The 21,184-nt window shown below is 42.8% G+C and overlaps 1 protein-coding gene across 1 annotated transcript; it reads left to right on the forward strand.

Annotated features, from left to right (window-relative positions):
• The first annotated feature begins 12,870 nt into the window (after positions 1-12,870).
• Positions 12,871-18,691, forward strand: LOC110498551 (homeobox protein HMX1-like). The gene is made up of 2 exons (XM_021575212.2): positions 12,871-13,838; positions 17,752-18,691. Exons 1-2 carry the CDS (start codon positions 13,484-13,486, stop codon positions 18,396-18,398), a joined length of 1,002 nt encoding a protein of 333 aa, XP_021430887.2. The 5' UTR covers positions 12,871-13,483; the 3' UTR covers positions 18,399-18,691.
• Positions 18,692-21,184: the final 2,493 nt, after the last annotated feature.

Here is a 21,184-nt window from a genome sequence, read left to right on the forward strand (position 1 = left end):
ATTACCAACTGACAGGCCCGTGTTATAATCATTACCAACTGACAGAAGGTGTTATAATCATTACCAACTGACAGGCCTGTGTTATAATCATTACCAACTGAAAGAAGGTGTTATAACCATTACCAACTGACAGAAGGTGTTATAATCATTACCAACTGACAGGAGGTGTTATAATCATTACCAACTGACATAAGGTGTTATAATCATTACCAACTGACATAAGGTGTTATAATCATTACCAACTGACAGAAGGTGTTATAATCATTATCAACTGACAGAAGGTGTTATAATCATTACCAACTGACAGGCCAGTGTTATAATCATTACCAACTGACAGAAGGTGTTATAATCATTATCAACTGACAGAAGGTGTTATAATCATTACCAACTGACAGGGGGTGTTATAATCATTACCAACTGACAGAAGGTGTTATAATCATTACCAACTGACAGGAGGTGTTATAATCTATAGTCTAGTAGCTGTTACAGCCTCTCTCTCTCTCTCTCTCCTTATAGTAGCTCAATGAGTCTAGTAGCTGTTACAGCCTCTCTCTCTCTCTCTCTCCTTATAGTAGCTCAATGAGTCTAGTAGCTGTTACAGCCTCTCTCTCTCTCTCTCCTTATAGTAGCTCAATGAGTCCAGTAGCTGTTACAGCCTCTCTCTCTCTCTCTCTCCTTATAGTAGCTCAATGAGTCTAGTAGCTGTTACAGCCTCTCTCTCTCTCTCTCTCCTTATAGTAGCTCAATGAGTCCAGTAGCTGTTACAGCCTCTCTCTCTCTCTCTCTCCTTATAGTAGCTCAATGAGTCCAGTAGCTGTTACAGCCTCTCTCTCTCTCTCTCTCCTTATAGTAGCTCAATGAGTCCAGTAGCTGTTACAGCCTCTCTCTCTCTCTCTCTCCTTATAGTAGCTCAATGAGTCAAGTACTTTGACTATAGGGGCCTGGTTACTACTTTGACTATAGGGGCCTGGTTAAACTTAGTGCACTACTTTGACTATAGGGGCCTGGTTAAACTTAGTGCACTACTTTGACTATAGGGGCCTGGTTAAACTTAGTGCACTACTTTGACTATAGGGGCCTGGTTAAACTTAGTGCACTACTTTGACTATAGGGGCCTGGTTAAACTTAGTGCACTATATAGACAATAGGCAGCCATTTGGAACGTAGACCAAAGCTTCATAGAACTATGATATTGGAAGGTTCTGTATCGTCTGGGGAACTAAGGCACATTGATCTAATTTGCGATGACTACTGGGTAATCGTTAAGAACAGCGCGCCACTGGGGCTCTGGTCTGCTGGCGGGGAACGGTAGTAGACTAGTACCCCTTCCTGACTCTAACCATGGGGCTCTGGTCTGCTGTCAGGGAACAGTAGTAGACTAGTATCCCTTCCTGACTCTAACCATGGGGGTCTGCTGTCGGGGTAGTAGACTAGTACCCCTTCCTGACTCTAACCATGGAGCTCTGGTCTGCTGTCGGGGTAGTACACTAGTACCCCTTCCTGACTCTAACCATGGGGGTCTGGTCTGCTGTCGGGGTAGTACACTAGTACCCCTTCCTGACTCTAACCATGGGGCTCCGGTCTGCTGTTGGGGTAGTAGACTAGTACCCCTTCCTGACTCTAACCATGGGGCTCTGGTCTGCTGTCTGGGTAGTAGACTAGTATTCCTTCCTGACTCTAACCATGGGGCTCTGGTCTGCTGTCGGGGAACGGTAGTAGACTAGTACCCCTTCCTGACTCTAACCATGGGGCTCCGGTCTGCTGTTGGGGTAGTAGCCTAGTCCCCCTTCCTGACTCTAACCATGGGGCTCTGGTCTGCTGTCGGGTTAGTAGACTAGTACCCCTTCCTGACTCTATCCATGGGTGAACTGTGCCATGCTGAGAAACAGACATGTGCTTTCAACTATAAAAGAGAGATTTAAGGCAGATATTTCCCTTCCTACTGGGATATTTTTCACCTCTACTGACGTGCAACAAAACCAAGAGCCTTGTTCAACAGACATATACATTACCAGTGTAAAGATCGGACATACCTACTCATTTAAAGGTTTTTCTTTATTTTCTACTGTTTTCTACATTGTAGAATAACAGTGAAGACATCAACACTATGAAATAACACATATGGAGTCATGTACTAACCAAAAAAGTGTTAAACATATTTTATATTTGAGATTCTTCAAAGTCGCCACCCTTTGTCTTGATGACAGCTTTGCACACTCTTGGCTAGAAGCTCATAATGATAAACAGCAGAATAGTGGATATGTCTCTGAGTATAGTTAGGACATAATGATTAACAACAGAATAGTGGATATGTCTCTGAGTATAGTTAGGACATAATGATTAACAGCAGAATAGTGGATATGTCTCTGAGTATAGTTAGGACATAATGATTAACAACAGACTAGTGGATATGTCTCTGAGTATAGTTAGGACATAATGATTAACAACAGAATAGTGGATAAGTCTCTGAGTATAGTTAGGACATAATGATTAACATCAGACTAGTCGATATGTCTCTGAGTATAGTTAGGACATAATGATTAACAACAGAATAGTGGATATGTCTCTGAGTATAGTTAGGACATAATGATTAACAACAGACTAGTGGATATGTCTCTGAGTATAGTTAGGACATAATGATTAACAACAGAATAGTGGATATGTCTCTGAGTATAGTCAGGACATAATGATTAACAACAGAATAGTGGATATGTCTCTGAGTATAGTTAGGACATAATGATTAACATCAGAATAGTGGATATGTCTCTGAGTATAGTTAGGACATAATGATTAACATCAGAATAGTGGATATGTCTCTGAGTATAGTTAGCATCTCATACTGATTAACAACAGAATAGTGGATATGTCTCTGAGTATAGTTAGCATCTCATAATGATTAACAACAGAATAGTGGATATGTCTCTGAGTATAGTTAGGACATAATGATTAACAACAGAATAGTGGATATGTCTCTGAGTATAGTTAGCATCTCATACTGATTAACAACAGAATAGTGGATATGTCTCTGAGTATAGTTAGGACATAATGAGTAACAACAGAATAGTGGATATGTCTCTGAGTATAGTTAGGACATCATGATTAACAACAGAATAGTGGATATGTCTCTGAGTATAGTTAGCATCTCATACTGATTAACATCAGAATAGTGGATATGTCTCTGAGTATAGTTAGGACATAATGATTAACATCAGAATAGTGGATATGTCTCTGAGTATAGTTAGCATCTCATACTGATTAACATCAGAATAGTGGATATGTCTCTGAGTATAGTTAGGACATAATGATTGACAACAGAATAGTGGATATGTCTCTGAGTATAGTTAGCATCTCATAATGATTAACAGCAGAATAGTGGATATGTCTCTGAGTATAGTTAGCATCTCATAATGATTAACAACAGACTAGTGGATATGTCTCTGAGTATAGTTAGGACATAATGATTAACAACAGAATAGTGGATATGTCTCTGAGTATAGTTAGCATCTCATACTGATTAACATCAGAATAGTGGATATGTCTCTGAGTATAGTTAGGACATAATGATTAACATCAGAATAGTGGATATGTCTCTGAGTATAGTTAGGACATCATGATTAACAACAGAATAGTGGATATGTCTCTGAGTATAGTTAGGACATAATGATTAACAACAGAATAGTGGATATGTCTCTGAGTATAGTTAGCATCTCATACTGATTAACATCAGAATAGTGGATATGTCTCTGAGTATAGTTAGGACATAATGATTAACATCAGAATAGTGGATATGTCTCTGAGTATAGTTAGGACATCATGATTAACAACAGAATAGTGGATATGTCTCTGAGTATAGTTAGGACATAATGATTAACATCAGAATAGTGGATATGTCTCTGAGTATAGTTAGCATCTCATACTGATTAACATCAGAATAGTGGATATGTCTCTGAGTATAGTTAGGACATCATGATTAACAACAGAATAGTGGATATGTCTCTGAGTATAGTTAGGACATAATGATTAACATCAGAATAGTGGATATGTCTCTGAGTATAGTTAGGACATAATGATTAACATCAGAATAGTGGATATGTCTCTGAGTATAGTTAGGACATAATGATTAACAACAGAATAGTGGATATGTCTCTGAGTATAGTTAGCATCTCATAATGATTAACAGCAGAATAGTGGATATGTCTCTGAGTATAGTTAGGACATAATGATTAACAACAGAATAGTGGATATGTCTCTGAGTATAGTTAGGACATAATGATTAACATCAGAATAGTGGATATGTCTCTGAGTATAGTTAGGACATAATGATTAACATCAGAATAGTGGATATGTCTCTGAGTATGGTTAGGACATAATGATTAACATCAGAATAGTGGATATGTCTCTGAGTATGGTTAGGACATAATGATTAACAACAGAATAGTGGATATGTCTCTGAGTATAGTTAGGACATAATGATTAACATCAGAATAGGGGATATGTCTCTGAGTATAGTTAGCATCTCATACTGATTAACATCAGAATAGGGGATATGTCTCTGAGAATGGTTAGCATCTCAACCATGACATTCATAGTCCTTTGAAAAACACCTTTCATACACACTAATATCTCAACCTAACTATTTCAAGCAAAGTGTACACTACTCAGCACAACACTAGTGCACTTACTTACCTTGGTGTACCCTGACCTGAAGATGTTAGCTTAAAAAGTGAGAGAGGGGCTCAGAGATTGGGGAAAGGGGGGGGGGTTATAAGTCTCTGTTTCTCACCCCTTTGTCCTCGTGACGAGCCGGGTCCTGACAGGGGGTCAACGTACCATGAGGAGGTTAAACAAACGTTCGTTAGCATTTTAATCCGACAGATAGAGAGAGACACAACTATGGAGTGGCTCAACAGATGTACGATGCCCTATACCCTCTACTCTATACCCTCTACCCTATACCCTCTACTCTATACCCTATTACCTATACCCTATACTCTATACCCTCTACTCTATGCCCTATACCCTATACCCTCTACTCTATACCCTATTCCCTATTCCCTATACCCTATACCCTCTACCCTATACCCTCTACTCTATGCCCTCTACTCTATACCCTCTACTCTATACCCTCTACTCTATGCCATATACCCTCTACCCTATACCCTCTACTCTATACCCTCTACTCTATGCCCTATACCCTATACCCTCTACTCTATACCCTCTACTCTATACCCTATACCCTATACCCTCTACTCTATACCCTCTACTCTATGCCCTCTACTCTATGCCCTCTACTCTATGCCCTCTACTCTATGCCCTCTACTCTATACCCTCTACTCTATACCCTCTACCCTATACCCTCTACTCTATACCCTCTACCCTATACCCTCTACTCTATACCATATACTCTATACCCTCTACCCTATACCCTCTACTCTATACCCTCTACTCTATGCCCTCTACTCTATGCCCTCTACTCTATGCCCTCTACTCTATACCCTCTACTCTATACCCTCTACCCTATACCCTCTACGCCCTCTACTCTATACCCTCTACTCTATGCCCTCTACTCTATGCCCTCTACTCTATGCCCTCTACTCTATACCCTATGCCCTATGCCCTTTGTAGTGCACTACGGTTGACCATGGTCTAAAATGAAGTGCATTATCCAAGGAACGGGTTGCCATTAGAGACGCTACCTCTCTCTCTGTGTGTGAACAGGTTGCCATTAGAGACGCTACCTCTCTCTCTGTGTGTGAACAGGTTGCCGTTAGAGATGCTACCTCTCTCTGGGTTGCCATTAGAGACGCTACCTCTCTCTCTGTGTGAACGGGTTGCCATTAGAGATGCTACCTCTCTCTGGGTTGCCATTAGAGACGCTACCTCTCTCTCTGTGTGAACGGGTTGCCATTAGAGATGCTACCTCTCTCTGGGTTGCCATTACAGACGCTACCTCTCTCTCTGTGTGAACAGGTTGCCATTAGAGATGCTACCTCTCTCTCTCTCTCTGTGTGAACAGGTTGCCATTAGAGATGCTACCTCTCTCTCTCTCTGTGTGAACGGGTTGCCATTAGAGATGCTACCTCTCTCTCTGTGTGAACGGGTTGCCATTAGAGATGCTACCTCTCTCTCTCTCTGTGTGAACGGGTTGCCATTAGAGATGCTACTTCTCTCTGTGTGTGAACAGGTTGCCATTAGAGACGCTACCTCTCTCTCTCTGTGTGAACGGGTTGCCATTAGAGATGCTACCTCTCTCTCTCTGTGTGAACGGGTTGCCATTAGAGATGCTACCTCTCTCTCTGTGTGTGAACAGGTTGCCATTAGAGACGCTACCTCTCTCTCTGTGAACGGGTTGCCATTAGAGACGCTACCTCTCTCTCTGTGTGTGAACGGGTTGCCATTAGAGACGCTACCTCTCTCTCTGTGTGTGAACAGGTTGCCATTAGAGATGCCATTAGTGGCCTGTTGGCACTGGGAAAGGTTGAGGAGCAGGCCTGATAAAATGTTGGTAAGGGTAGACAGAGTAGAAAGGGGCCTCTTGGTAAGGGTAGACAGAGTAGAAAGGGGCCTGTTGGTAAGGGTAGACAGAGTAGAAAGATGCCTGTTGGTAAGGGTAGAGTAGAAAGATATAGGGAGAGGGCTTATTCTGTAGGACTGTGGAAGAGAGAGGGTAAGGGTAGACAGAGTAGAAAGGGGCCTGTTGGTAAGGGTAGAGTAGAAAGATATAGGGAGAGGGATTATTCTGTAGGACTGTGGAAGAGAGAGGGTGTTCTGAGGTTTGATATTGATGAGCAGGGTTTAAAGAGGACTGCCTGTGGTGGCCGGCTGGCCAGGTAAAGGACACGCCAGGCTGGATGAGGATCAGGGAGGATCATGGGGGGAAGAGAGGGGGGAGAGGAGGGAGTGAGGGAGGAGAGGGGAGGGGAGCGTGAATAGAGAGTGAGGGGAGAGAGGAGAAGGGGAGAGATGGGAGAAGGTGGGGGGGGAAGGGAGAGGGAATAGAGAAGTGGGAGAGAGGAGAGAGGGAAAAGAGGGAAGAGAGTGTGGAGAGGGTGAATGGAGAGGGGGAGAGGGTGGAGAGGGGAGAGAGGGAGGAGAGAGGGAGGAGAGAGCGGGGATAGGGGGTTGAGAGGGGGAGATGGGCTGGAGAATGCTGGGGAGAAGGGGACTAGACAATATGGAGAGAAGAGGGAGAGAGGGGGAGCCTTGGAGAGAGAAGGGAGGAGAGTAGGGGGAAAGCAGGGGAGGCTGAGAGAGAGAAGGGAGGAGAGTAGGGGGGAAGCAGGGGAGGCTGAGAGAGAGAAGGGAGGAGAGTAGGGGTAAAGCAGGGGAGGCTGAGAGAGAGAAGGGAGGAGAGTAGGGGGAAAGCAGGGGAGGCTGAGAGAGAGAAGGGAGGAGAGTAGGGGGAAAGCAGGGGAGGCTGAGAGAGAGAAGGGAGGAGAGTAGGGGGAAAGCAGGGGAGGCTGGGGCTGTCTGCCATCAGAGCAGGGGGTTGTGTTCCACGTGCCACATCGGTGAGACAGCCCAGTGTACACAGAGAAACATGAGCTAAATAGTCTGGTAATACACACAGACCAAGAGACAGAAACACTCACAGACCAAGAGAGGCAGAAACACTCACAAACCAAGAGAGGCAGAAACACTCACAGACCAAGAGAGACAGAAACACTCACAGACCAAGAGAGACAGAAACACTCACAGACCAAGAAAGACAGAAACACTCACAGACCAAGAAAGACAGAAACACTCACAGACCAAGAGACAGAAACACTCACAGACACAGAGACAGAAACACTCACAGACCAAAAGACAGAAACACTCACAGACACAGAGACAGAAACACTCACAGACACAGAGACAGAAACACTCACAGACACAGAGACAGAAACACTCACAGACACAGAGACAGAAACACTCACAGACACAGAGACAGAAACACTCACAGACCAAGAGACAGAAACACTCACAGACCAAGAGAGACAGAAACACTCACAGACCAAGGGAGACAGAAACACTCACAGACCAAGGGAGACAGAAACACTCACAGGGCTCCATTAGGGCTCTGGTCTACTATACAGGGAACAGGGCTCCATTAGGGCTCTGGTCTACTATACAGGGAACAGGTTAACATTAGGGCTCTGGTCTACTATACAGGGAACAGGGCTCCATTAGGGATGCTGGCTGAATCAGAGCACCTATAGTTGGTTAAACATGTGGACAGGTCTACACAACAAGGTCTTACATAGATCACACACCAACAAACACACACACATACCAGCACATACACTAACACACACACACACACACACACACACACACACCAAAAGCCGAAGCTGAAAACAATTATTGTAATTGTTCAGGAATAACTTATACAACATCCACCAACAGCCGTGCCTCGGGTGTCATTTTGGACGCGTTCATTACCTTGGTTCGGTGAGAGTGCGGGGTACGTCATAGTGTTGTGTTCAAGCTCAATGACTTCCGGTTACATTGGATCGGATAAGTTAATGACTTTAAATGAACACGGGCCATTATTATTTTGTTTGTTTGAGTGCAGGCCTGTATGGGAACGATGATTAAAACCCTAAAATATATTTTGGACGTATTACAATACAATGTGTTCTTAATCAAGAGATCCCACTGGGCACAGACGTCATTTCAACGTCTAATTTTGTATTTACGTTTGAACTTTTCTAACTATTGTGATTTCGATGTGAAACAGCAACTACAAATAATCACCATGTCATTGGATTTAGGTAAAAAAAAAAAATATGAAATGAACTTACCTTGATGATTTTGTGCAAATCCAATGGGTTGTCCGCGTTGATTCACCGCCTTCACATTCATTTATTTGGTTGAAACGACGTGGAAACAAACTTTAATTCAACCAGTTTTTGCCCAGTGCGGATACGACGGATGACTTGTCCGCCTATTAAATGACTCAGGCTTGACTTAGTGGTTGTTTTCAACGTTGAAATTCAAGGTGTTTCGAGTGATAACGGCATAACCATAACAACCACAATTCCTAGCAAGTTTATTTCATTTTAAGATCTAACGGAGTGAAACAATGCGTCTTCCATCAAGGACACCGGACAGGTTTCTCCGCTCGTAAATTGATCAGACGTTGTTGAGCTACCCATGAAATGACAAATCCGACCTGACAAAAACGGAACATTTTACTAATATTTAACACAAAGAATAAACCTACAAACAGGCCAAGTATTATTATTTGGGATCAACAATGTGATTAATTCGGGCACGAAAAAAAAAAAAAAGAAGTACATTCAACATTGTTTTTATCGAATATAGTCTCAATGCCCCATGACTGCGGTAATGTTTTTACAACGATGACCTAAGAGAAAACGTGAACGTTGGATTCCATAAATAAGTCGTAGTATTCTTTGTTGTTATTGAATGACTTGTTTATTAAAATTTTCGGTGGATTAAATCAATTTAAAGTATTATAGCGTCAATTGGACTATATGACGACATAAACAAACTATTATAGCATCAATTGTATGACGACATAAACAAATGATGTTCCATAAGGTTTGATTTAAAAAAATAATAATGTGTCGCAAATTCTCATTTATTTCTTACGATATTTTAACGGTCAACTCAAAATGATGGGTTGAAATACAAAGGATGAGGTGGTTCAGTGGGCCGATATGACAATATATTTGGGGGTTGTATTTTTGAGCTGCATTAATAAACAATGGTAAGAAATACGTTGTATGTCTAATCAGTTTGCGCTCGGGTTTTGAACAATGCAGCTTTTCATTTGTTCACCAAAACAGGCTTTCAATACTTCAGAAAAATAACTAAAAGTAGCCAAAGTAAAATAAATAAATTCACTCATACTGTAACTCATAAAATATATCAGCTAACGTAATTACAATTTTATCGACTAATTTGTTTTGTTTTTCTTCCCTTTGTAGAACAAAGATTAAGAGACCCCAAAAATCCATCTACCCTTCTACCCACTAAGTCCAACCACCCCCCAAAAATACAAGACATCATCAACAACGAACCACGCGCTAATACGGCCTTCACTCCAACCAGACATGACAGGTGCGTGACCTCTTTAAGCACGGGGTCATAGTGCCGTTTCATTCACGTTATTGAGTGTCGTGTAAAGAGGAGCGTGCTCTCTGATCCGTGGTCAAGGGCTAACTCTGGCCTATAGGTGCTATGAGAGAGAGAGAGAGAGAGAGACAGAGAGAGGGGGGGGGGTAAGGGGGAGAGATAGAGAGAGAGAGAGGGTGGGGGTAAGAGATAGAGAGAGAGCGAGAGAGAGAGAGGGTGGGGGGTAAGGGGGAGAGATAGAGAGAAAGGAGAGAGAGAGTGAGGGGGGTAAGGGGGAGAGATGGAGAGAGAGAGTGAGGGGGGGTAAGGGGGAGAGATAGAGGGAGAGGGAGAGACAGAGAGAGAGGGGGGGGTAAGGGGGAGAGATAGAGAGAGAGAGAGAGAGAGAGAGAGAGAGGGTGGGGGGTAAGAGATAGAGAGAGAGAGAGAGAGAGAGAGGGGGGGTGGGGGGGTAAGGGGGAGAGATAGAGAGAAAGGAGAGAGAGAGTGAGGGGGGTAAGGGGGAGAGATAAGGAGAGAGAGAGAGAGTGGGATGGAGAAAGAGAGCGAGAGAGGGAGAGAGAGAGAGAAGCGGGGTGAGGAGAGCCAGTGGTCCCGGTAAAGGTCATCACTGCTGCTGACTCCATTGAAAGAAATAATGAAGAAATAATAAAAGCGTGTCTGGTTGCCATGTCACCCAGAAGGGTAAAAGCGTGTCTGGTTGCCATGTCACCCAGAAGGGTAAAAGCGTGTCTGGTTGCCATGTCACCCAGAAGGGTAAAAGCGTGTCTGGTTGCCATGTCACCCAGAAGGGTAAAAGCGGACGTCGGCGATCATTTTAATATTTCTATGGAGGATGATGAAACGGTGTTTTTCATTAGGAAAGTCAATATCAACTTCAACCATAATTAATGCCCAAAAACACGGATAGCTCAGAACACAGGCCACTCGAGGAGCTGGATGACAGACACGGACAATTCTAAACATATTCTGTGTTCATTCAAATAAATTATAGGCGATCTCGGCTGTTCTTGACTACCTGCGCATTGTGACATAATTTTATATTTCGGTCATTTAGCAAACGCTCTGTAGGCTTACAGGGGCAATTAAAATGGGGTTAGTGTCTTGCTCAAGGGCACATCGACAGATTTTCCCACCTCGTTGTCTACGGGGATTCGAACCGCCAGACTGCCTGTTGCTTCCTAACATAATTCCTCTCCTTCCGATCCCGGGCTAGGGTTTGTAGACCTACTCGTTTTATTGAACTCGTGTTTCAGGCCTACGTGTTTTATCTGTATTATTTATGTAATTACAGGCCAGTGTAGGGTATAGGTCTTAAATACCGTTATTTTCCGTGTCCAGACCAAAATAAAATCTAAATGATGTTGGAATGTATTGTAGGGCCGAAGTTGAAAGCAAAGCAATTGGCGATAGGCCATAAATCTTACACGATAATAAGACTTTACATTGTGATAGTATGTTTTCTTTATTTAACTAGGCAAGTCAGTTATTTAAAAAACAAATTCGTATTTACAATGACGGCCTACACCGAAAACAAACCGGGACGACACTGGGACAATTGTGCGCCACCCTATGGGACTCCCAATCACGGCCTTGATGTGATGCAGCCTGGATTCGAATCAGGGGACTGTAGTGACGCCTCGTGCACTGAAATGCAGTGCCTTCAGACCGCTGCGTCACTCTGGAGCCGGAGAGAAATAATGACGACTCAAAAACAACATGTCACGTGTCCTCGGTTCTACCAGCAGAACTTCCCTTCCCGGTGTGAATGGGAGATTTCTGAAATAATACACTTCGACGGCAGGAAGACAACTGCCTACGATTAATTTTATTTTCCTCAATATGCTCGAGAGAAAAAAAATATTTTTCTTTAGAAATATTAGAAATATTAAGCTATAGCCGACATGGTCTCTCCTAGCTAAGGTTTAACATACAGTCAAGACGACAGGGTCATAACATAACATAGAGCCCTAATAATACACAGAACGGAGAGATAAAATAACACAACACATTTAGCCTTTACTTATCAACTCCAACAGAAAAGCACTCGGTAAGCCTACATTAATTAACCTATAGAGCTGGAAAATATTGACCAAAAATCCATATTACGGTAAATTACCTGAATAGAACGATAAGTTTCTAACTTTAATACATACTACAGCTTTTTTTAAATTGTATTATCTACTACTAGTACTTCATATTAACAGTCGTATAATTTCTCTAGTGAAGACGTGTTATCTGTAAGGAATGCTATCAGCTAAATACCAGCGATAAATGATCAGGTTGGTTTGTGTCGATCATTAGCTGTTTATGGTCCCAGCTCTACAATAGAACCAATTAACGCTTTACGGAGAGCTATACGCAGAGATAAACGCAGAGATATACGGAGAGATATACGCAGCGCATTTTTCGTCTACAAGAAAATGGGCTCTAAGTTTTTTTTTTTATTTTTTTTTTTAACTATAATGATTTTAGAGTCCCCTTTTTTTAGAGCCTACATGTCAAGCAGCGTACTGCATTTTCCCGGTTAGCCAATAGGCGGTGGTGTATGTACAGTAGTAGATACAGACGGCTCTTCCTTCCGCGTGCAGCGCTGTGGAACGTAGAACCATACGGGCCCCGCGAGGAGGAGGAGGAGGACTGTGTTCTCTCTCTCTTTCTGTATTTTCATTTGCCTCCTAATTGACCCAAATAAAGGCTCGTTCACTGAATGACTGGGGGGGGGGGGGGGGGGGGTCTCCCTGGCCCCGGTGGTGCACGCGGGCACGCAGGCACACACACGCGCGCCTGCAGCAGTAACTGAGGGGAGGCGAGAGGCGAGTCCCCGTCAGACAGAGCAATTCTCGGTTCCGTCCCAAATGGTAGCCTATTCCTTTTATAGTACATACCTTTGACCAGGGTCTGTAGGGCTAGGGTCAAAAGTAGTGCACTGTGTAAGGGATAGAGGTGCCATTTGCGACGGAAACCTCTCTCTCCTCTCCTGGAGTCATCCCATTTGATATTGTGGCTTGTCCAATCAGCGGATACCCTCCGCTCGTCAACCGTTTGCCTTGACTCGCTTCCCCGCTGTAGGCTACAACCTCTCCGGTCTCTACCCGGTGCTGTGCTGGCACCACGGAGCTCCAGGGCCGCCCTGGTAACGATTTCCACGTTTCGGTGATGAGGATTTATCATTTATAAACAGGGGAGAATGGAGAAACCCGGTTGAGATGGTGCTTTTAAGATCCGACCGGGACACACATCAACAACAACGAAAATAACAGTTTTGTTGTGCGGAGTAACAGAACACACGTGCTCGTCGTCAACTGTATTGAAGGTTTGGACGGACGCAGGAGGACCCGTCGTAATTGTTTTGTTTGAGTGGCCAAGGAAATGCATTTGTTTTTCATTTAAAAACATCATGCACGACAAGGCGACAGACACTCAGGCTTCCACACCGTCAAAAGTCTCCTCGTTTTACATCGAAAACCTACTCGGCTCGAGGAAGAATGGAGAGTCAACGCATTTCAACCGACAGGTCAACAACAACAACAACAGCCAGTATAGTAGCAGGACCGCGGAGGAGAGTATGGAGCGGAATGAGATGGTCTGCCCTAGCCGAGTCTTAGCGGGACACCCCAGCCAAGTGGCCGGTCAAGTAGCAGCCTGCTCCGGCTACGGCGCCGAGGGTTCCCCCCGGAGAGCCTCGCAGTTAGAACGGAACAGAGGAGCCGTAGCCGTTAACGTCAAACCACTCAGTCTCAAGAGGTCCAACAGTAAGTTGCCTATATATTTATTTTATTGGATAAATAGTTGTGTTTAATTGTTTTTATTAACTGCATAATCGAATCTACTGAATGAGTTCCATTGTAAATAAAATGCCCAAAAGAGCCATCGTTTAAATGTGACTGCATGGGCAATACAGTAATATGTCTGTATTCCGTTAGATACATATTCCTATAATTATCTTTGACTACATGATCGAAGCTGTTAGGATAGTCTATATTGTGTATATAAAAAAACAGCTTATCATTGTGATCGAAGGGTTTGAATGGCCCGGTTATATTAGGCTATAACAACACGAGGTTTTAGGCCTGTAGTCTTACATCTAGGGCCAAGAACATCTCACAATAACCTATCAGTCCCATTGAGGTAAAAACAAAAAAAAACTATTTTTACCAGGGAGAGCTGCCAAGGAGGTTTAACCACATGTCGCCGTGCATGTCGGCGAATCATGTTACGCCGACATGTGTTATATGTGACGTCTATATCGTGTGTCGTTATAGTCCTATCGCGCATCTTGACTAAGCCTATATCTCTAATTACACACACTGCCTGTCACTATAGGTCGGATAGCAAATGGAACCCTATTTCCTATATAGTGCACTACTTTAGACCAGAGCCCTATTCCCTATATAGTGCACTACTTTAGACCAGAGCCCTATTCCCTATATAGTGCACTACTTTAGACCAGAGCCCAATGGGCCCCTATCAGCTCTATTTAAAAAATATATATATAATAATTCTCACCTTTATTTAACCAGGAAGGCAAGTTGAGAACAAGTTCTCATTTACAACTGTGACCTGACCTGTTAAGTTAGACCAAACTCGGTGCCATATGGCCATAGGCCCTGGTTAAAAGTGGTGCACTATATATAGGGAATAGGGTGCCATATTGGGATTGTCTGGTCCTGTCTGGTCCTGTCTGGTCAGCCTGTCTACTGATAGAGGGAAGTGTCCTCTGGTCCTGTCTGGTCAGCCTGTCTACTGATAGAGGGAAGTGTCCCCTGGTCTGGTCAGCCAGTCTACTGATAGAGGGAAGTGTCCCCTGGTCCTGTCTGGTCAGCCAGTCTACTGATAGAGGGAAGTGTCCTCTGGAGGGTCAACGAGGCCCCTGTTTGCTTCATTTGGTAAAACTAACAGAAGCAGTGAGCTCATGTTTGGAGCCCCCCCCCCCCCCTCTCTCTCTTCCCTCCCTCTCTCTCTCTTTCTCTCTCTCTCTCTCTCTCTTTTCCCCTCCTCTCTCTCTTCCCTCCCTCCCCCTCTCTCTCTCTCTCTCTTCTCTCTCTCTCTCTCTCTCTCTCTCTCTCTCTCTCTCTCTCTCTCTCTCTCTCTCTCTCTCTCTCTCTCTCTCTCTCTTCCCTCCCCCTCCCCCTCTCTCTCTCTTTTCCCTCCTCTCTCTCTGCAGCCATTCCAAACTCATTAAAGGCTCAAGAGTGCAATTAGTTTGTCCGAGTGGATGACCCCAGGGAACAGGGTTCTTGGTCTCTTCAGAACAGCCGTACAGGCACAAGGTTAAATCCCATGGAGCCCTATTCCCTATACTTTGGAGTCCTATGGCCATGGTCTAAAATAATGCACTAGATAGGGAATAGGGCTCTGGTCACTAGTAGTTCACTATATAGGGAATAGGGCTCTGGTCAGAATTAGTTAATTATATAGTGAATAGGGCCCTAGGTCAGATGTAGTTAATTATATAGTGAATAGGGCCCTAGGTCAGAAGTAGTTCATTATATATTGAATAGGGCCCTAGGTCAGAAGTAGTTCATTATATAGTGAAGAGGGCCCTAGGTCAGAAGTAGTTCATTATATAGTGAATAGGGCCCTAGGTCAGAAGTAGTTCATTATATAGTGAATAGGGCCCTAGGTCAGAAGTAGTTCATTATATAGTGAATAGGGCCCTAGGTCAGAAGTAGTTCATTATATATTGAATAGGGCCCTAGGTCAGAAGTAGTTCATTATATAGTGAAGAGGGCCCTGGGTCAGAAGTATTTCATTATATAGTGAATAGGGCCCTAGGTCAGAAGTAGTTCATTATATAGTGAATAGGGCCCTAGGTCAGAAGTAGTTCATTATATAGTGAATAGGGCCCTAGGTCAGAAGTATTTCATGATATAGTGAATAGGGCCCTAGGTCAGAAGTATTTCATTATATAGTGAATAGGGCCCTAGGTCAGAAGTAGTTCATTATATAGTGAATAGGGCCCTAGGTCAGAAGTAATTCATTATATAGTGAATAGGGCCCTAGGTCAGAAGTATTTCATTATATAGTGAATAGGGCCCTAGGTCAGAAGTAGTTCATTATATAGTGAATAGGGCCCTAGGTCAGAAGTAGTTCATTATATAGTGAATAGGGCCCTAGGTCAGAAGTAGTTCATTATATAGTGAATAGGGCCCTAGGTCAGAAGTAGTTCATTATATATTGAATAGGGCCCTAGGTCAGAAGTAGTTTATTATATAGTGAATAGGGCCCTAGGTCAGAAGTATTTCATTATATAGTGAATAGGGCCCTAGGTCAGAAGTAGTTCATTATATATTGAATAGGGCCCTAGGTCAGAAGTAGTTTATTATATAGTGAATAGGGCCCTAGGTCAGAAGTATTTCATTATATAGTGAATAGGGCCCTAGGTCAGAAGTAGTTCATTATATAGTGAATAGGGCCCTAGGTCAGAAGTAGTTTATTATATAGTGAATAGGGCCCTAGGTCAGAAGTATTTCATTATATAGTGAATAGGGCCCTAGGTCAGAAGTAGTTCATTATATAGTGAATAGGGCCCTAGGTCAGAAGTAGTTCATTATATATTGAATAGGGCCCTAGGTCAGAAGTAATTCATTATATAGTGAAGAGGGCCCTAGGTCAGAAGTAGTTCATTATGTAGTGAATAGGGCCCTAGGTCAGAAGTATTTCATTATATAGTGAATAGGGCCCTAGGTCAGAAGTAGTGCACTATTTAGGGAATAGGGTGCCCGTTTTGAGCGCATTCTACTATTCAGAATGGGTAGGCCCTTGACCAGCTTGGTTATCTCTGCATCAGTTATCTCTCCATCAGTTATCTTTACATCATATTATCTCTGCATCAGTTATCTCTCCATCAGTTATCTTTACATCATATTATCTCTTCATCAGTTATCTCTCCATCAGTTATCTCTACATCAGTTATCTCTGCATCAGTTATCTCTACATCAGTTATCTCTACATCAGTTATCTCTACATCAGTTATCTCTGCATCAGTTATCTCTACATCAGTTATCTCTGCATCAGTTATCTCTCCATCAGTTATCTTTACATCATATTATCTCTGCATCAGTTATCTCTCCATCAGTTATCTTTACATCATATTATCTCTTCATCAGTTATCTCTCCATCAGTTATCTCTACATCAGTTATCTCTGCATCAGTTATCTCTACATCAGTTATCTCTACATCAGTTATCTCTACATCAGTTATCTCTGCATCAGTTATCTCTACATCAGTTATCTCTGCATCAGTTATCTCTACATCAGTTATCTCTGCATCAGTTATCTCTCCATCAGTTATCTCTACATCATCTATCTCTGAATCAGTTATCTCTCCATCAGTTATCTCTACATCAGTTATCTCTGCATCAGTTATCTCTACATCATCTATCTCTACATCAGTTATCTCTGCATCAGTTATCTCTGTATCAGTTATCTCTGCATCAGTTATCTCTGCATCAGTTATCTCTGTATCAGTTATCTCTGCATCAGTTATCTTTCCATTACTCTTTAAACTCAAAGATTAACTATAGGTACAGGCCTATATTTTACCCCTTTGTTTTTATGGCCAACTTCTGTTCCTCACGAACAGCCTATTGAAACCATTCAGACTTTGATGCCATGTGTCCATAATCGATTCACATTTAATTCATGTTGTATTTTTTCCCCACAGATCCAAAAGAGGACAGTAGATGCTCAGATGACCGTTGCTGCTCCCACTCAGCCAGCGACCGAGACTCCGTTTCTCCCGCCGTGTCAGAAGAACCCACAGAAGGCAGCGACAAAACGGGACGGAAAACGGCAGACAGCTTCCTGACCGACGACAACGACGAGACGCAGAACGCCTTTGACGATCAGTCGGACCAGGAAGCTCCTCTGGACCCGGAAGCCCCTCTGGACCCGAGCTCTATCCGGAAGAAGAAAACTAGAACCGTTTTCAGTCGGAGTCAGGTGTTTCAGTTGGAGTCGACGTTCGATATGAAACGGTACCTGAGCAGTTCTGAACGGGCAGGTATCGCGGCCTCTCTCCAGCTAACGGAAACGCAGGTGAAAATCTGGTTCCAGAATCGACGGAACAAATGGAAGAGACAGATGGCCGCGGATCAAGAGACCGCAAACGTTTCCCACTCGTCCCAACGGATAGTCCGAGTTCCGATTCTATATCACGAAAGCTCCACGCCCTCGACGTTGGGTTTCAACGTCAACGTGTCCCAGGTGTCCCCGCGTTTAATGAGTTTCTCGAACCCTGTGAACTATCCCTTCTCCTCCTTTGCGCACTCCATGAGTTTACTACGCTCGCAAATTACCGGGTTGGTGTAAAGACCGTTACGGAGTTTTCACTACTTTTTTTGTTCAGGTCACGTCATTAATTTATTAAATCGTGCAATAACAATAACTGCAATGGCCGCGGAAAACTATACAAGTAAAACAGTGAAGATATGGCCTTTAGACTTACAATTGATCGCGGTGTTTTTTAAAAAAATGTTGTAATTGTACTACTTTACATATCTACTTTTATTATATTATCGCCACACTAGATAATGATAGTGTTTGTTCCGGTCCACATTGATATGTTTTTTTTTATACACATTTATTTGTGCAAATACTTTTATATTCAAAGATAGTTTCTTACGTCAATTTTTTCTCCACAATATAGCTCTAAATAAACGAATCACAAGATATGAGTGATATGTGTGTGTGTGTGTGTCTGCTGTTGTCCTGTGTGTCTTCCGGCGACGTGCTCTACGGGGTAAATTTTCGAGCTATTTCGACTAACGTCCAGAGTTGAACCTGCAATGAGATTCGATTGATCGATCAACTGTAGCCTACAGTTGATCAATCCATGTGAAATTGTAAGTAATTTGATCGGAATTTACCCCATCTATTGGCTCCTCCCGGACTATAGGCTACAAATATAGACGTGTATATTTTATTTCGCAAGTTTTACTTCCGTCAAAATAGACACGGACGAGGACAGAAGACGTAGTGTGCAGCGAACTGCACAAGTCCTCCGTCCCGGCAGCGCGAGTTCTCACACATATCAGCGTATAGACAGACCTTCACTTCTTAAAACACAAGTTCATTGTAAAAGATACAAAATGAAATGTGTAGCCTAAAGTAGTAGGGGAGCGGAGAATAAAAAACAAAATGCCTATTTGAAATCTATATATATATATATAAAAGAAGCTCGCGACACGTTTCCTTGGGGAAAAAAAAAACATTTGACTTCTTTGAATTATTTTGAACATGGCCTTGCTCGGCATGCAGGCCTAACATGCTCTCTGCCCTGCAACTGAACTGGGAACACCCGTCTCTCCATTAGAGGAAATATGGTCTGATGTCATCATTGATATTTATAAAACACACGGGGGTCATCGACAGGACGTTGGTGAGGACAAATGAATTATAGGCACTATTACATAAATATGACATCACGCTACTGCAACACCAGGCCTGAGCTGGCTGGCAGCTGGCAAGTTGTGATTGTGAGCCTCGGTAGACTAGACGACTGTATAAGAAACAGTTGAACCATATAGTTCGTTGGTTAATGGACCTATACGGTAGGACTCATAGTTCTATATTTTTATTTTATTTTTTACCTTTATTTAACTAGGCAAGTCAGTTAAGAACCAATTCTTATTTACAATGACGGCCTAGGAACAGTGGGTTAACTGCCTTGTTCAGGGGCAGAACGACAGATTTGTACCTTGTCGGCTCGGGGGGTTTGAACTTGCAACCCTGCATAGTAGCCTACTATGGCCCGTAGTAGGCTACTATGACCAGGTCGCAGTTGTAAATGAGAACTCGTTCTCAACTGGCCTACCTGGTTAAATAAAGGTGAAATACAAATAAATAAAACTATGATAGTATGTTATTTATTTACAACACGGGTAGACGTTTTATTCAGAGGATCCACGGACCCACTAAAGTAGCCTCTCTTATAATCCGAAATAATAGGATTATAGTTTATAAATATTTATATTTATATATATTTATAACTATTTATCTTTAACAACGCTTTTACTTCGTTGTCATACATATGTATTTATTATCATTAAACTTTCAGTAGCCTCTGCCTGTACGTGGGAGCCGCCATTCATTCGGGAGAAGGATCTGTACGTGGGAGCCGCCATTCATTCGGGAGAAGGATACTTGAGATAACGTCCGAGAACAACACATATTTAGGAGTAAAACAACACAACGCTAACTATATTCATCACAACCACATCCCCTATCGAAGACGATAGACGTTTTGCATTTTTGGAGAACGTGTGTGACCGTGGGGTTTCCTGGGTAAAATAACGTACACGAATTCAAATTCCTTCTGCTATGGTTTTATCTGTAAAAACGGACAACAACAAAAAATATGGTCGCGATCATCATCGCAACAAACAATACAATAGAAGGTTCTAACTTTATTCCGGACAATCAACAGTCATCAATATAACGCTCAATATCATGTGGATAACAGTAGCCTACCCTAAACACAGTCTAGGTCTATATGAATAAGTGGCGCAGCGGTCTAAGGCACTGCATCTCAGTGCCAGAGGCGTCACTAAAGAACACCCTGGTTCGAATCTAGGCTATATCACAACCGGTCGTGATCGGGAGTCACGTAAGGCGGCGAACAATTGGCCCGGCGACGTCCGTGTTTGTCCGGTGTAGGCTGCCATTTGTAAATAATAATTTACAGGCCTAGTTAAACAGGCCTCTGTTCTCCACTATAGCGTGTAGTCTTTCAGCCATTGTGTTGATTATAGGCCTATACCTCATAGCCTTGTGCAAAACACACAATGGCTTAAAAATACTTTGAAGTACTACTTAAGTAGTTATTTTGGGGAGGTTTCTGTACTTTACTTTGCTATTTATATTATTGACAACTTTTACTTTTACTTCACTACATTCCTAATGAAAATAATGTACTTTTAACTCAATACATTTTCCCCTGACACCCAAAAGTACTTGTTATATTTTTAATGTTTAGCAGGACAAGAAAATGGTCTAATTCATTCACTTATCAAGAGAACATCCCTGGTCCTCCCTGCTGCCTCTGATCTGGAGGACTTACTAAACAGAGAACATCCCTGGTCATCCCTACTGCCTCT

The sequence above is a fragment of the Oncorhynchus mykiss genome, chromosome 10, assembly GCF_013265735.2.
Source record: "Oncorhynchus mykiss isolate Arlee chromosome 10, USDA_OmykA_1.1, whole genome shotgun sequence".
Lineage (NCBI taxonomy): Eukaryota > Metazoa > Chordata > Actinopteri > Salmoniformes > Salmonidae > Oncorhynchus > Oncorhynchus mykiss.

What these genes read in the sequence shown, in the direction of transcription:
- LOC110498551 (XM_021575212.2), top strand. Translation starts at nt 13,484, where the DNA reads ATGCACGACAAGGCGACAGACACTCAGGCTTCCACACCGTCAAAAGTC. An exon ending in CAGTCTCAAGAGGTCCAACA is followed by an intron (nt 13,839 to 17,751) that starts GTAAGTTGCCTA and finishes TTTTCCCCACAG; the next exon opens with ATCCAAAAGAGGACAGTAGA.